Source organism: Neolamprologus multifasciatus, chromosome 9 (assembly GCF_963576455.1).
Source record: "Neolamprologus multifasciatus chromosome 9, fNeoMul1.2, whole genome shotgun sequence".
In the NCBI taxonomy this organism is placed as follows: domain Eukaryota; kingdom Metazoa; phylum Chordata; class Actinopteri; order Cichliformes; family Cichlidae; genus Neolamprologus; species Neolamprologus multifasciatus.
In genome coordinates, this window is record NC_140447.1 from 26,275,464 (window position 1) to 26,293,334 (window position 17,871).

Below are 17,871 nucleotides of genomic sequence, written 5' to 3' on the forward strand. Positions count from 1 at the left end.
CGGATCATATATATTTTTGGTTTTCTGGGAGTGCTGATGTGGGATTTTACAGTATATTAGGGGAAAAAAGAAAACTTTTCAACAATAAAGATCCCAGATTGGCACAAATAGCAGACATTTAAGGTTAAAAGAGATATTTGCTGATGCTTTTTTCCCATCTCACCCTTTGTCCAAGCATGTCATCCCCCTTTCCTTTCTTTACCCCTTCAAATAGTACCATTGTTGAAATACAGACATATGTGGAGTCAGAGGAGCGTTCTGCCTTTCTCATTCCCTTTTTCTCAGAGCGCAGTTGAGGATTAGTCTGTGCCTGAGTGCCTAGAATAATGATCACTGCAGCGGAGAAACACATTTTCACATTTCGGGAGATAAGGGCAGGCAATCTGCAAGCAGAGGACTTAACCAGCTCCCTGTGGCTTATTGTGGAGCTGACAGAAAAGTCACAACCAAACGCCAACACTAGGCTGCATCATACCTTGCACAACCAGGAAGAACACCCACTACTATGTTTTCCCACTGTGAGGGATATCAGTCACTCTGACACTCCGGTGGCACTTGTAACATTTCCAACGACGAGGCACCCCAGCTTGCTGTGCCAGTGTCCAATTTCTTACTGAAGTGGTTAATTTCCCACCATCTGATCAAATCTGGGTTTATTTCCCACAGAGAAACCAAATCTAATATTTCACTTCAAAGATGGCTTGATGTAGAGGGCTACTCTCACTTTCAGCCTTAATCCACTCTTGCGCATAGCTGGCTTCCCAGAGTTGTAGGCACGCTGAGAGGCACTCATTAACTCCAGAGAAGAGCACATTTTTGGACATTATCATGACAGAATTGGTTGGACATCATAATGTCAGAACTACACACCTTTACAAATGAGACCTGAATATTTCACATCAGAAGACAAGGGATTTGGTGTGGGTGGGGGGGGGCCACATGTATAATGCTGACACGGCAATAAAACAGCTTGCTCCTTTTGTAAACTGTTATAAAAAAAATGGGGGAGGGGGGGGAGAAAAATGTCAAGTAAGCATTTAAAAGCAAGTTCCCTGAGATAAAAATAGTTTTTTTCCCTTTTTCTTTTTTCCTCCACGTTTCAGTCAATTGAATAAAAACCCTACCTTTCCCACATACTGTGCATCTGGTCCCATGTGTTCTTCTAAAACAAAGAATTGGTTCCAGATCCATCCACGCTTAGGCCTGTGGTGCACCTCCGTCTCCCCGTTAGCCAGTTTGGTCTGGTTCTTGGAGGGCACTTTGGTAGGAACGTGATGGCCCGCCCCAGAGCACCTCTGGATGAAACAGAGGCAGACCAGAAAGGGACACAGACAAGAGGTGGTGGATATCCTCATGGTGGCGTGTGCTTTTGTAAAGTTATCCCCGTGTTTCGAGGTGGCAAGGTCCTCCCGCCGCCGCCGCTGCAGCCGCCACCTACAGCCACCGCTGCAGACCTGTGCAGTAGTCCCAGCAAAAGAGGAATCTAAATCCAAACTATAGATGGGATGGTCCGGGAGGATCCTCTAAGGTTCATGACCCAAAGCGATATACATTTACATTATGGAATTTCCCCGACTAAGAAAGGCTGTACACATGGACGTGAACTTCTGGGTAGATCTATGAAGAGCAGAGGTTAATCCCGGAAGCCATTCTGGATTTCCTGGGAGAGAGAGAAGAGGGAAGAGAAACACAGAGTTAGAGATTAATTTGATGGATATTAGAAGCTAAATGTTCACTAATTCCCTCCAATTAAATTGCGGCTCGTAAATCCTTACAGATGAGGATGCCCACTTCAAACTGGCTGCCTGTGATAAACAAAAAAAGCAGCAAGAAATCCTGCTTCAGTATTGCAGCCAATTTTGCCATTATGCAGATAACAAAACAACTTCTGACTTGTTGAGTAACAGTGCTGTTAAAAAGGTTGTCCGTGCCCATGAGGTCAGAGCGCTTGGTGACTGATCCTGCCCTGTAAGGTCGGATTCATGGATCGCAACAGTGTGACCCAAACGAGGACTTTAAAACCTCCTGTTATGTTACACCTCCTGGATGTTTTAAATACAGCTAAGGCGTACTGTGAGGCTGAAGACTGTGCCACATGCACAGTGAATAATAAATGTGGCAGGAAGAAACACATTTATAATGAAAAGGACAGACATCAAGCCACTCAGTCGTAAGGCAGAAGGTGATTTTCAGATGGCAGTGGAATGGGAAAAGGGGAGAAGGAATATTTTTCCTAAATCAAAATTATATACAGTATCGAAGATGGAATTAAAGTAGTAAAAAATAACTGCAAGCACTGCTGGATTTCTCTTAGTGTGCATTCAAGTGAAGCACAGTCAGTCCCTGAATTCCCTTTAAAAAGAATGTGCATTACAGGCGCACCTGCAACTCAGCGGCCTTTAAGGAGGAGGTATGAGTGAGTGAACTGTCTGATTTTGGGGTGTATTTTAAAGCTAGATGTGCTATTTAACTGCTGCTGAAGCATGACATGAGTATTCACTGCTCATTTTCTTTTCTTTTTTTTGCTGAGGAAATTTGTCAATGTGACCTTGCTATTCTGAAATGCCCTTCAGTTCGATGCCACAACTAAAGAAAAATGTCCGACTTCAGTGTCTGATATGTGATTCTACATAGCCTCTTTCCCTACCAAGTTTGAAACTGCACAGGGACACAGGAGGAGGAAAAATTGTGCATTAGTAGTAGGTATAACTGTAAAGACACAGAGACGCACATTGAGTTTTGTTGGGTTTTTTCTTTTCCTTGTAATGTGCAAAGCTAAAAGTACTTAGCTGGAGAGCTGTCCACTGTTACCAACTTAAATGAACACAAATGTTGAAATTACCTAAGGCCAAAACAAAACAGCCGTTACACCTGGACTCTTGACACTAAAGTTTGGTTTAACAAAGGCATTAAAGAATATTTTTACGTTTAAAATGCCCCAGAGACATCACTGCTGTTAATAAATTTATGTCATGGACAAGTTTGCACCATTTTTGTAAATCATGTTTAGAGTAGAAATGGCACGATACCACGTATGTCCGATACCGATATCATAAATTTGGATATCTGACGATACCGATATGAATCCGATATAGTGGTTTTTTTAATCAATAAAACTGTTTTTTAATATCTTGCTGCATTTTGTATAAGTTCATACTCAATTTAAAATAAACAACAACACTAAAGCTATTCTGTTATATATAGTTATATATATATATATATATATATATATATATATATATATATATATATATATATATATATATATATATATATATATATATATATATATATATATATATATATATTACACAGCACCCAAAATATTTCATAGTTCAGCAAAACTGAACAATCTAATAAACGTAAACCTACACCATCCTTCCTATTCTGGAACCCTCCACCTCATGATGCTTAATCGACGTAATCAACTTTAATTTGATGCAGTGTGGGAAAAAAATGCACAGAATTAAATTATTTTTCAAGAATAATTAAATAGATTCAACATCTTTCTTCAACAGAATTGCAGACTGCACAGATGGTACCTTCCCAACGGAAAAAGTACTATAGCTTACTAGGGTATATTAGACTTAACAGTTATTATATACAGTAATGGACTTCTATTACTTATCAGCTATCAAGCTTATCAAGGTTAAACATGCTGCTGTTGTTTATCCGCTGGTTTCCTCTTTCTGGTGCAAAGTGGGCCAAAAACAAAGAAAAGAGACGGACTCGCGACAGAAAAGCCGATCAGCTGATCATTGATCAGTTTCATGATGAAGTAGCAACAGGAGGGGGAGAGAGGCACTCGCTCCATATATCGGTTGTTAAGCTTAACGTGGGAATGCTTTACAAACATTCAGAGAGGAACTCTCTGGGATCACTTTGTCGGAGATGAAATGCTGGTTTGGTAGCGAGGCTCCAAATACACACAGCCACTCTATCACGTGAGCACACTGCTCTGCGTAACTCGGCTCATAACCGTAGCACGTCGGTGTCGCAAGTTTTGTGAGGAGCTTTTTTGATATTTAATGGATCGGATTACATTTTTTTTCTTTCTCTCCAATATCCGATCCAGTAATTTACGTCAGTATCGGACCGATACGTAATATCGGATCGGTCCATCTCTAGTTTAGAGTATACAGTTAATGTACCGTGTCAAACATTTGAATTTAAACTTCACAGCAAAGCAAAAATAGGGTTAGCAGACTCCAAGTCTTGTTTTGGCTAATCACGCATACTAGGCATGTGACAGGATACATGTCCGCTCCATATTTACAGAAAGCATCTGTAATGCATGTTGACTGCATCCAGACGTAGAATTGGAACATATTGACTGACATTTCAATTCCACTTTTCAATTCAACTTTGTTTATAAAGCGCCAAATCACAACAAGAGAAAAACCCAACAATCATATGGACCTATATGAGCAAGCACTTTGGCGACAGTGGGAGGGTGAAAAACTCCCTTTTATGAGGAAGAAACCTCTGGCAGAAACTGACTCAGGGAGGGGCAGCCACCTGCCATGACCAGTGGTGAGAGAAAACAGGAAGTAAAAAAAAATGCTTATGACAAAAACCCATGTTTGAAGCAAGTAATAATGTCAAATATTATACTAAGCTATTCATAATGCATGGATTTTTTTCTTAATTAAAAACCTCTACCCATGTCTTTTGCTTTTAAATTAAAACTTAAGTTCTCCATTCGAACATGAAATGATAAATGAAGTGTGAATAAACACAAATACAGTACAAGAATACAAAAAAGTAAATAAATACAAGGAGGAAAAACGTGTTTGTACTTTGTTTCCCTTCTCTTCCCCCCATACATAATAAAATGCTCCACAGTCTTGAATACTAACGTACAGCAGAGAGTTGGTCTAGCATTCAAGTGTTACAGCAGAATAGCTGCTTCACAGGGATTATCAAGAGGACAAATACTTGCATTTGATATATAACAGGATAAAGGAGCTGACAGACTTCAAAGTGTGCTTCTATCTCTTACAATGCATGTGTCAACATTAGAGAGAAATGCTGAAACAGGATATTAATGCAACTTACCACTGTCACATACTTTGAAGGATAATCACTGAATTATTTTTTTTTTATAAATATTTTTTTCTCCATGTGGATTAAGATGTGCTCAGAACTCCTTGGCTAATCCCCATGTATTAAATATCTTTACACACAAATTATTGAGCTAAACTATAGTTGTTGGTCATGTTCACTAAGTGCAGTGGTTGTAATGTGAAATACTGAATGCCAGCCCGTGCAGTCAAAGGAAAGGAAAAGTGGTAGGTACAAAGTCTTGGATTAAAGCTGAGCAGGATGAATACTCAACCACACACTAAACCTGTAATCTTGGAAATGATTTTCATCTCTATAGATAGCTACGCCCAAATCCTGCTTCCCCTGCTCTCCGCCTATATCTGAGAAAATTATACCAAACCTTGCAGAAAATTGTAAAGCAATATCATAAATAAAGTGTTTTAGAGATTCCAAGGTTTGTTTCTTGGATCACAATAATTTTTCTGACTCAATACAATTCAGTGACAGTGTAAAACATTTTCCTACATGGGAAAGCACTGGTGAACCGTTTGAGGTACCTGAGTAAGTCAGACTCTGTGTCAGAATATCTTTTCCAGTAGTTTCACTTTTGCTTCCTGGGGCTCACTTCAATCAGCCTCCTAATTGTCTGATTATCGTGCTGATTCTAAGCAAAATACATTTCAGGGAGCCATGAAATCAACAGCATCTGGCTCCATCAATGGAAATAATTTCCCCCCTTTTATGATGATTATATTGTTTTGAGCAGTCTTCAGCCCACGGCATGTTTAAATATGTGTAGCGTTTAACAGGATGGGTTATGCAGCACAGGCAACCGCAAAGATTTTGGCAGAATGTTTGCTAGACTGTCTACATTTGTAAGCGTGTCAGTTGTATTTCAATATGATTTTGTGCATGAACTTAACTGGGATAATATAATGAAAAGTACTGCATTGACAAAGTATGCCAAACCAAATGTTTCTACAAAAGTTTTAAAGGATAAAGATACCAACATTTTTTCTAACAACAAATCCAATGTGGGTTAACTGGTTTTAATGGATTTGATCCAACAACTGTACAGTAGTTTTTTCTATAGCCAAAGGCCCATATGAGCAAGGACATTTATTTAAATACAACTATACATACAAAATAGTACAGAAAGATGTATTACATTACAAATATCTGTATCTGCAAACAAAAGCATATTGGCATAAAAACTCCTTCTACAAATATTTCAGATTTTTCCTAGTGGCAACCTCAAGGGCTGAAAAATGAAGCCAATCCCAATGTGCCAGAAACAATATCTCTAGAGGCCACTTAAGGCTGGCTCCAAAAGGGAGTCAATCCCCTACACTGCCATATTAAAAACCTGAACTAGGAAGCACTGAAAAGAATATTGAGAACCCTTTGCAAAAAATAAATAAATAAAATGTGTATACATACAGTATATACACAAAACAAAAACCACCAGCAAACTTTGTGTGTGTTGCTATTGGCTGTGTGGAAGAAGCTGGTTTGGGATTGGAGCCTGTACCACCTCCCAGAGGGAAACACAGTGAATTGTTTGTGGTTTGGAAAGGAGGAGTCATTTATGATGTTGTGAGCCTTCTTCACACTGCTCTTCCAAGATCCCAGGGTTTGTTTGTTTGTTTTTTTTATTATACATACAGGCATGAATATCAGCTATGGGATATTTGGTTAAATATCCCTTAGCAGGTTGCACCTTGACCAGATGCCTTTGGTGCCCATGGATGATCTGATATCGTCGTGTTGGTGTTGTTCCCAGATCATCATGAAAATGTTGTTCCAGGTTCAACATTGCAAGTGACCAATCACATTATTGTGACGTTATTCTTTTGCGCACCAACCCATTCGTGCATTTATGAAATTCCAATGTTGCAAGGACAATATCAATTCTGCTTAGCGTTTATTAAAGGGTTAGGGTCAGGGTTAGGGTCCGTTGATCGGCGGACAAAGGCGGTTTCTCGCAGCTTAAGTACAGTTTTTTTGTTTTACGCCGGTTTTTCCCGAAGTCGCAAAAGTATGACATCACAACATTCTGATTGGTCACTTGCAATGTTGATCCTGGAACAACCTTTAGTATGATGATCTGGGAACAACACCAACACGAGGATATCAGATCGTGCGGTGCCCATCAACAAGCTTCTGTCTTCTAGTAACACTCTGCTTATGAGTATGCCTCTTGCCAGGAAACCAACCAATTTAAAATAGCTCTACCAATTTGGCCAAGAAAAGGCCATTCAAGAACCTTAATGTTAGCCTGCTTTATTCATTCCAAAACCAATGGTGATGTGTGTTTGATATCACTGTCCTGTTGTTCGGGGATGGGGAAGAACAATCAGCCGCCTTGACTTCTCCCACAATTGGTGGTACTTCAACCTTTACATACTTTTTCTTCTACTTTTGTTCTCTCTAAACTTCAAACAACTTGAAAAAAATATATCTCTGTCTCCTCTTTTATTCATGGGAACTGGAAAACTCAATCGCAGTGACTCGACTGGTCCTGTAAACAACTTAAATTTAATAAGACCTCGGCAGAGCCAATCGTTTTTGCACGTAATCACACCCGCTGATGACACTGCGGGAGATGAAACACTTTAAAACGCAGAAAGATAAAACAAAATGACGGACCAATATGGTGGAAGAGATGTTGGGAAAACGCAGAAGAGATGCACCTCAATTCAGTATGGCAGAGATGGAGAACAGGCGTCTGTCGCCTGCTGCTAATAGCTAATGTTTTGGCCTCCTGCTGAGAGCTCACCCACTGCATTCGATTTCGCAGCATCGGCTTTCTGTCTATGTCAAACACCAGACAGCAGAACACAGGGGCGGGTCGAAACGCATATCAGTGAACTTCTGTTCTATCCTCAGAACAAAAAGGGCCAGCTAGAGAGCGACGGCCACAGCAAAAGAGACTCTTGACTTGTCACCTCACAGAGGAGAGAAATACAAACATTTTCCACCTTTTATGGGGCCTGTTTGTTGCCTGTAGTCTCAGGCAATGTTACACTGAGCTGAAGAAGGTAAACAAGAGGGCTGAAGTGAGTACAGGGAAACAAGCAACAAAGAAAAATTAGTGACACAGCAACATGTGATTATGTGAAATCGGACTGAAACACTGCTGTGAAATGTTCCTGAGGCCTGAACATAATTTTATGTTTCTGGTGTTTCTGTTGATTCAGAAAGGGCTCTCAAGAAACTTGTTTTAATGGATGCTTAAAAGAAGCCAATTTAATGGCATAGTTTTCACTAATAGGTTCATCGCGTGATTTAGTCTCCTCTTTAAAAAAGGAACATTTTCTGAAAAGAGGGGAAAGACAACAATTTAGTTGCCAAGTGTCACAACAGAGGTAGCCAGAGAACATAGATTTGTCTGTCTTCTAGTGGTTTATTATTCTAATTATGATGTTCTAGGTAGTCTTTTAAAATCTCTCCGCTACACTTTTGTACTTCTGTCTTCTGTAAGGTCAATAAGGAGTCCCTAATCTTTTTGGTCATATGTGCTAATCTTGCTGCTCTGTTGTCTTCATCACTTTTGTTCTCCCATGCTGTCAACACCACTCTCTTTTCCAATAATCTATCTGCCCATGTGCTTCACTTTACCTTTTGACCATCTATTGCACATCCTTCCTCCTGCCCATCTCCGCCTTATCCATAAAGACCCTGGGGGTGTAAAACCACTATGTCTTACCTTCATCTGAGATTCTTTTCTCTGATGTTGCTTCTCAGCTGAGTTTAACTGCCTAAAGGGGTTTTTGGTTATTCTGCAAGCAAATTTTAGCAATAAGTGCTGTTGATCCGTCCTCATTGTTGTTCTGGTCAATGCTGCAAATCAATGCAAAGGATTTGCCAAACCTTTGAAGTCTTTAACTACTTTGCTTTGTCAGACTCCTTGTCCTAAAACAATCCTATTTAAAACTAATATGTAAAATTTAACATACTATAAGAGATATTTATCCTTAAAACCACACCTGAGGCAAGTGTTGGATTTAGAGAGATCAGTGGCGCGTGGTGACTTTTACAGAAAGGCAAGCGGAGACAATTTATGGATCATTTTTTCTTCACAAAGTTTTTAACTATTCTTTGCTCAGTTCTCTGTAACTGAGGACTAACGGTAAGACGCCCAGCTGTTTGGAATTTGCCCATCGGACTCCCTGTTAACACAATTTACCTATTTACTACAACACAGAATTGAAAAGTTACTTTTATGAGAACTGTAAAAATCACATTTGATTGATCTGTACCAGTTCTAAAAATAACCACTGTTTAGCTAGAGTCTGTTGGGTCATTCGACCCAGCTCATTGTTGATGAAAGAAAGGAGATTAGTCTGATCAGCTTCACAAGCAGGGCAATCCTCTGAATGTGTGGCAAACCCTGGAGGTTCCATGAAATTGGAGACAAATAGGCTGTAGAGAGATGCCAGGAATTCAGAGGTTTACCCAAGCGGTAATATTTCCACAATGAAATCTTATTAGAGTATGCAGGAAATCATGTCTGAATGGACTGCTTTAGTGGTTAGTTTATTGACCCAAATGCCTGATCTTACAACTCTGGCATAAGCTTTCTAAGATGCAATCTGGCTTTAGTTGGTGGTGATTTCCCAAAAAAAAACCTTCCAGTCTTGATGCATTAGAGTTCCATACAGCTTTAAGAAAATGACTCTTACAGATGAAAGCTACCCTAAAATAATACAGTTTTTGTGTTACAGCAAGTGGTGCTCAGGTGTTGGTCTTCCTCAAGAGAATATTGTGAGTTTTTAAACCAGAAATATGTCCTGCAGTTCAGGCAGGCAACCCACATTGCAAATCGCACACTTGTCTCTCTAACATCCCAAAATTCCAAGACCCCTAAAGACAAAACACCAACATTAACACTACACTGGAAAGGCTCTAACATCCTACTGCTCTACACTGCTGCTTTTAATAGAACTTCCCAAACTTTTTCCATTAGTGTGTGTGTGTGTGGGTGAGTACTTTTATTTTACTGTTTTCTTCTCCAAGTTACTATATGCACATATTCCAGTACCTGCAAGAATCAACTTGATCACATTGCATACCCCAAGGATGGTCGGCACAAAACAGCCCCGAGATCATATATTAATCATGAGTAAGTTCTATAGATAACATTTCCCTCATCTTGTCAAACCAAGATCTAAAGAAGTGAGAATCTGCCCTCATCATTTTAGGCAAGAAGAAAGAGCGAGCTGAGTATTTTAACTTGACTGACTGACTAACATTTTAAATGAAGGTGTATTTTGTGGGATAAAAAAACTGAGAGAATACTGGGCTGTCAAATACACTTGTGCTGCAGAGAATGAGGGAAGTAAAAGCCTTCAATCGGCAGAGTGCAGGAGACTCCAAACTTCAGAGTACCTACAACTAGGCGTGAGAAGCTTGAAAAGGTGGCATATTGTAAACATTCCTGCATATATTCTCTCTTTCTCATGCACATGGCAAATGCAGAAACGCAAGAGACAAATGCTCCAGCCTTGCATTTCAATCTTCTTCCAACACTTGTGGGTAATTAAAAGCAATAAGCAGCAGGTTTTTAAACACAGATTAGGCCTGAAGGTAATTAGGCCCATTGCAGTAATGACTCCCACTGAGTCATGTAGGCAGGATGGTGTGTCAGTCACCCCCTCCCACCATTTCTCCCAAAGTCAACAGCAACTTGTCCTTCTAGTAAACAGCCCTCCAAACACCATCTGTCCTAACCCTTAGCTTCGATTACCTCAGAACTAAAATGCACCATTTCTCACTTGGCTTGGCAAAGCAAAGATTGGCAAAATGAGAGCAAGAATTAGATTAGCCTTTGTTGTCTCCCTTAACAGAAGTTCGTCTTTGGCACTCGAGTGAACACAGTGAGCATAGCTGCACATATGTACAATCAAACTCCGGTTAACACTAAGTGTCCCACCAAGAATGGTAAACACTGAAACATGCGTACAACGATGTGTTACACAAAGATATTCCACCAATGATCTGCATTAGGGCGATATGGCCTAAAATCCATATTGCAGTAAAATTTGAAGCATGTGCAGTAATGATATATATCGCGATATATTCTTTTCTTCTGTATGTCAAAATGACTGAACAGTATAGCATGCCATCTTAAGAACATGTATTGTGCAAAACTTTTCTTGTTTTCAATGTGACACAAAATTCTTAAATGACAAATAAAAATGAAGACAAATAGGGATGGGTACCGGTGTCCGGTGCCATGATGGCACCGGTTCTGACATAAACGGTAGTAACCAGACCGAAAAGCAGCGCACATTTCGGTGCTTTTTTTCCCCTAAGCTGTGATACACTTTAGATTCTAGCCAATCATTTTACGTTTCCGAGGATAGTAGGCGGGTCCAGGTACGTAGTTCTTTTAGAGCAGAGCTACAGATTAAAAACGCCCAAGGCGAAGCGGTCAAGTCTGGCTGTACTTCACAGCAAAATATGCAAACTCAGCAGCCTGCAACAAGTGCTTTAAGCTGATACTGTGATACTGTCAAAGGAGGTAACACCTCAAATCCGATGAAACACCTGGCGACGCATAGCGAGTTTTTTTAAAGGCGAGAAATGCGCCGTATTTGATAGCTTGCTGCGAGACCTCACACCGTGCACATCTGCTGTGGGTGTGGTGCCTGTTATCGGACCCGGAGCCCTGCCAGTGTAGCAGAAATGATGAGGACGATGATGGCAGCAGCAGCCGTTCTTCTCTGCGTGAGTAGCTTCATGTTGTTCGTGTGTAATTTACGTTCAGTAGGCTAACCACGTTATTAAATTAATGCATGTAAGGTGAACTAGCAAACACCGTCGTAGTTACATGCAGCTGTCTTCTTGTTTGATGGCAGATACTCCCTTCACCCTGGCCAAAAAGGCTAAAATGACCAAAGAAAAAGTGGAAAACAGTTAAACATGAGAGGTTTTTGGACAAAGTTTGTGTTTTTTCCATTGTTTAAGCACTGCTTCCAGCCAAGAGTGATACCATATATGCCCTATAGTTGCAGAAAAGGCTAACATTGTTATCTTTTTACAAAAAAAACAGCTAAACATGAGAGGTTTTTGGACCAATTTTGTGTTCTCCATTCTTTAAGCACCGGTTTGAGCACCGTTTAAGCACCGGCACCGTTTCAAAAGTACCACTTTGGCACTGGTATCGGATAAAACCTAAACGATACCCATCCCTAAAGACAAATGCGCAAAAAATTTTGAGTAAAAAAATACAAGTAAAATATTGATAAAACACAAAATTCTAAATTGTTTAAAATAAAGTGCAAAATGTGCCTTTAGAAAAGGCTTGGAGAATATCAGTCTATTAGTGTGTAGGGCCACCTTTTTTCTTTCCACCTGACTGACTGGGCGTTTGTGAAAGGCGCAGTTTTTGGCTTTCCTCATATTCCAAAACATGCTTCATTTTCAGGTGATAAAACAAATTACTTGTACTCCTTCTCTTGGCTATTACTGTCGCCCAGCATAATTTGCAGATTATATTTTTCTGCTCACTTCCGACTGCCTAAACCCAAACCAGGTCCATATGACCGGTGTTTATGAGCACCTACTCAATACCACCTAGCGCTGACCATCTTAAAAAGTTATTATGGTACGTCTAGTATTAGATAACTAAAACTGGTGCTTTACACAGTCTGTCATTCAATACTGCAGAGCTGCCCCACATTACATTACACGTCTCTCTCAATATGATCCATAGCACACACACAAAACGTGTCGTTCCTCTAATGGTTTCATCTCCCCATGTTGACAAGTTAAACAACCTTAATTATATCTGTGAAGCAGAACTCCTTCCCAGACTTTTTTTTCTCCTTCTTGGTGTCAAATTAGAAAACATGCCTGCACTCGTCAGCCACACTATATGTTGTTTGGCTGCTTAATGAGAGCTGGGCGGAAGATGGAAAATGTCCCATCTGTTGTGTGTTTAATGGTTGGATTTCTTGAGCTCTCCTCATACAGGAGGATTGCCAGGATGGAGTAGACAGCACCCATCTGCTGGCCACTGCAGGGAAAAAACACAGTTTTTCAGCTCGCATCATCATCATGTCTCTTCACTTTGAGTGCAGCAAAACACTCCAGCAGAGGTCCATCAAAATTATGCACACAGACTACAGCACACTGCCAAATGCCTAAATGTAGGAGCTTATTATTTATCTTTTGTTTTTTGTAATCAAGGAAAAGCATAAAATGAGCCGGTTCACCAAGCACACATCATGTTGTGTCGCTATTTAATCACTTTCTATGAAATGATCAGTTCATTGTTACGATGCTTTTTTTTCCATTTCTATAGAGATTGTATAGCTGCACTGAAAAATGCTCCAAAAGGTCAACTGTAGTCTTTTTTTGGCTCTTTGTTTCTTTGTTTTTTCTTTACTTTTGGTAGCGTTAGAGATTAGGGGAAGAAAACTATATATTACCACTTGATTATATACTAATTTACAACAGTATCAATACCAGCAGTAGTGTTGTAGTTCACACAGCACCACTGCAGACAGGCTCACAGCCTCCCTCACTAGCAGCTGAAGTAGTTGACATTCACGGCACTGAGTAACACTTTAAGAGGAATTTTGAGAGGCCAGTAAAGCTCAAGTCTCACCAACGCTGAGGTTTAAAACACGTAAAACTGTAAAGTATCATGTATGTGAACCTGGCCGTCACACTTGTTTCTTTTAAATATTAATATTTATTACAACGTGTTTATTGGCAATTGTCTGAGAGCCATATTCTGCTAACTTATCGTTAAGGTAGTGACAAGCAGCTATGGATAATTAAAATATGACTGTAATACTGGAGCTGGGCGCCAAACAACATCAATATTGCCCATCTGTAACATTAAGATGCAGTTCTAATTTAAAGCATAGCACAATTATTAATGTCTTAAGAAGTGTTATGTTTTTGTTAAAATCCCAGATTGATGCTGAGAAAAAGTCTACCGGTAACTACACAGAAAGAGTGGCAGCCTACTTTACCATCTCTCTTTCAGCAACACAAATATGGCCTCAAACAACCAAAAAAACACTGTCTTCTTTGTGTTTTTGTTTTGTTTCTTTGCACTGCCTACAGTAAACTATATACCTTACAGTTAAATTACCTTTTCGGCTGTTTTTGTTAGATAACTAGTGTTGTCTTTCATTGTTTTGTAATAATTTTTTTATTTAAAAAATAATGCCATTGTATCAAAAATGGTATTGAGTATTTTCTTGGGTATCTAGTATCGTGACAGGCCTACACATTATTAGTTTTCAGTGGTAATTCAGCACTATAAGTCTAAATGCAGGGGAAAAAAGGGGGCTGAGAAGAATTTTAAATCTACACTGTTTTCATCCATATTTCCTTGATAGCAATGTCAACTAAATAAGGACGAAATGAATTTGAGATGGAAATAATGAATGTTTTAAATCCTATAATGAACCTTCAAAATGACGAATTTATTTTTTTTATCAAAACTAACAAACAAACAAAAAAGGCATTGATGATCACATTTAATAGCTAGGAGCTGGTTCAAGAAATATTGGCCATACTGCATTAATAAATGACTGATTGCTCAGAGAATTTGTTGAATAATTTTCCACCAATTGGCTGGTTATTGAACTGTCTACTCATTGTAGCACTACTTGAATGAACACCATGCTTTCTGGGATTTAAGTCAAACAGAACAAGAGAAAAAGGCACGAGGTGGATTCAGACTGGAAACATATTCATATCACCTACAGCACTCGGTTCTCTTCATGTCTGAGGAGTCTAAATTCAGGCTGAAGCTACTGGAGTTTGGCAGGCTTCACTGTTTCACACATGCTAAAACACAGAGAGCAGGTGGGTTTTACAACAAGGAGGGTGTCTGTGCTCTCATCCACAAAGTAGGGCTGAGGCTATTCACATTAGCATTTCATACACAGATAAGCTTGCTTTCTTGCTGCCAGGTAGATTCCCTCATGAGAGGATGAAGTGCAAGAGATTTGGGGGTTTCGCAGATGCTTGCCGCACTGCTTTTCAAGTGCCCACAGAGACTAGCAGGGAGGGTGTTAGAGCATCAACAGACAAATATGCCACCTCATCATCCAAATAAAGAATAAGCTGGTGATGCAGAGGCAGTGAGAGGAGAGGATAGTCATAGAAACGTGTAAGGAGGTGTATGTACAGCGGACTGTGGGCAGACGGGGGCAGTAAAGGTTTCATATTTTTTTATATGTACATAACTTTAAGGACTTTCAAAAACTAAAATAACAGTAATATCGTTAACATAATCTAGCCCTGTTTATTATGAATTTGAGAATCTGATTCACTCACAATTTCTGTTCTCTGAATCACCACTGGGGTTTCCTAGATTTCGATTCCTTCAGTTTTCTGTTTATCGTTCCTCCAACAATTACTTTTTCAGTAATTAGAGTGAGACCTGACACATGGTACGTTTTGTTTCACCACCATGGCTTAATGCAGGTTTCCATGTCTTGATGCAATCTACATTCCTTTTTGTTGAGTTTTATACATTTCTGACTATAGTCTTTAGCTCCTTGGTGTGATGGTTAGCTCTGTTGCCTCATTGCAAAAAAAGATCCTGGGTTCAAATATACCCACTGGGACAGTTTTATGTTGAGTTTGCATGTGCCTGTGCTGCTTCTCTATGCAACTCTAAAGTGGCTGGAGGTTTGATTGTAGTCTTTAATAGTCTGGGAACCTGTCCAGGGGGTACCCCACCTTTTTCCCTATGACAGCTGGGATACTCTCTAGCCCTGAATTGCATGGAATGAGTGGAAGAAAATGGATGGATGTATAGAGTTCAGTATATTCTGTGCTAGGAGATTTGAGTAATACAAGATTATCACTGCTCCAATCAACTTTACCCGGGCCCCGTGTTAATGTCTTCAGATCTTATTGTGTACTCAAAAATATTGCAAATTAGATTTCTCGTGATTTATAATTCAGTCAACAAATCTGAAAATGTCGAATGTTGCCTCGTGCTCCAAAAGCAAATGTCAGTTGCTGACGAACCTTTATATTTTCCAGATTCTGGATTTAGTTTTTAATGCATTCTTGCAAAAGAATATCAAATTGGCCTTTTTGGTTTGCTCGTTACAGAGAAATTGGTGCAATGCCACAAATAAAATGCAATGCAAAAAAACAACAAAAACCAAACATCAACTGGATGTCAAGGTTATCGAGCTTAAAATTTGTTCTTTGGCAACAAAGTGTCTCTCCATGCATTGAAATGAATTGAATGTGCGTGAGTAAGTCAAACTGTCAAACCATGTGCCAGTTTACAAGTTTACAAGCTCACACGTACAGTTGTTGTGCTGCGGTAGCAGGCAGATGTTACAAAATCGATGGTTCCATCATGGACTTAAAACTACAGGCTGATTACACGCCACGCAACTTGGCTCGAGAACTAACAGTAATGGCAGTGTGTCAGTACAGTCAGTGTTGTGACAGGATAAATTATATTTTTGTTATTTCAGAAATATTAAGTATGAATACTTAGGTATAAATACAATTCAAAGTCTAAAATTTAAACTGGGATAAGGAAAAAAGCAAGCATGGCACCATTCTTGCTATGTGGGTACAGTCATGTTAAACTCCTCTAAAAGGTGATGTTGAAGTTTCAATAGCTTGTTAGACTGTTTTCTAACTTTAACAATTACCAGGAGTAACTCAAGGGGTGTTAAAATTCCATGTGTTGTCTAACTCTAGTGGACAGCCTCCCATGCTTCTCTCGTGTTCCTCGGGCCTGTGAATCAGTATGGATACCCTATCCATCCCCCATCTTGCCCTCTCACTCTCATAAAGCATTGACATGGCCCAATTAACATCTCTTTCGCATGCCAGAAATGCGCGTGAAGGGTGAACAGGTCTGACAGACTCAGAGCACACGAATGTTTTATCAGCACCACACACCAGGGTTTCTCCGCTCTGTGACACAGACAACTTACCGACTTGACTCTGTCAGCTTACTACATGACTTCTGAATTAGTCTGCATTCCACCCATCAAGCCATCTCTCCATTTTCTGCCTCTTATTCAAGTCTAGGTATTAGGGGGTGCAGTCAGAGCAGACCCACTGAGACCTCAGTCTCCCCTGCCATCTCCTCTAACTCTTCCTTAGAGACACAAAAGGGTCCCCAAGCCAGTTAAGACATACAACCTCTTTTTTCTGTTTCTTGGGTCTGATCTGAGGTCTCATGCCAGTTGGGCATCCCAAACACACCTCACCTTGGAGGGTAAGCTTGTGTTGTCGTTTTTTTTTTTTTTGTTGTTTGTTTTGTTTTTTGGTGATGAGGAACATTAGCTGTACTTTGGGCCCCTCTACAATGATTTAGCTCGTCTTCCTTGATTAAAGGACGAGTCCATACAGCCTTCAAAAACATATCATCATAGGTATAAGGAGCACACCACTTCAAGGACTTCAAATGTATACGTGACATATTTTAAACTTTTTGTACCAACTCATTTAATTTTATTACCTAAAACTAAAAAAAAAAAGGTTTTTCTTTTTTCTTCTTCCTCATTGAGAGTAAAACTGATGTGACGCAACAGCTAAACATTGGCAAATGCCATCTTATTTGATTAAAGGCCGAAGACAGTCAACATAGTACTACTAATAATAATACTCCTCTTTACACGACATATTGATGCATTTCTTTTATGGTTGTAAATGAAACAACAAGGTTAGAACTATGATTTAGGTCAAGGTTAGGGTTTTATACATTGTTAAAAAATACACAAAAAAAGAACAAAAGTGCATACTGGTAATACAAAAACATTGATTTTATGATATCAGTCTGTCAACAGGGGCTGATATCTATAATCTTTT

The 17,871-nt window shown here is 39.6% G+C and overlaps 1 protein-coding gene and 1 long non-coding RNA gene across 6 annotated transcripts in view; one reads left to right on the top strand and one right to left on the bottom strand.

Moving 5' to 3' along the window:
• The window catches only part of LOC146511680 (uncharacterized), a 302,155-nt gene that overhangs the window by 280,181 nt on the left and 4,103 nt on the right, over positions 1-17,871 (top strand). The window lies entirely within an intron of this gene.
• LOC146511683 (cadherin-18) overlaps positions 1-17,871 on the bottom strand; it is a 198,378-nt gene that overhangs the window by 74,766 nt on the left and 105,741 nt on the right. For all 5 annotated transcript variants that reach the window (XM_085173055.1, XM_085173056.1, XM_085173057.1 and 2 more), the window contains exon 2: positions 1,125-1,660. In XM_085173055.1, the coding sequence (XP_085029181.1) occupies positions 1,125-1,355 (231 nt within the window). In that variant the 5' untranslated portion in view covers positions 1,356-1,660. The remainder of the gene's footprint in view (positions 1-1,124; positions 1,661-17,871) is intronic.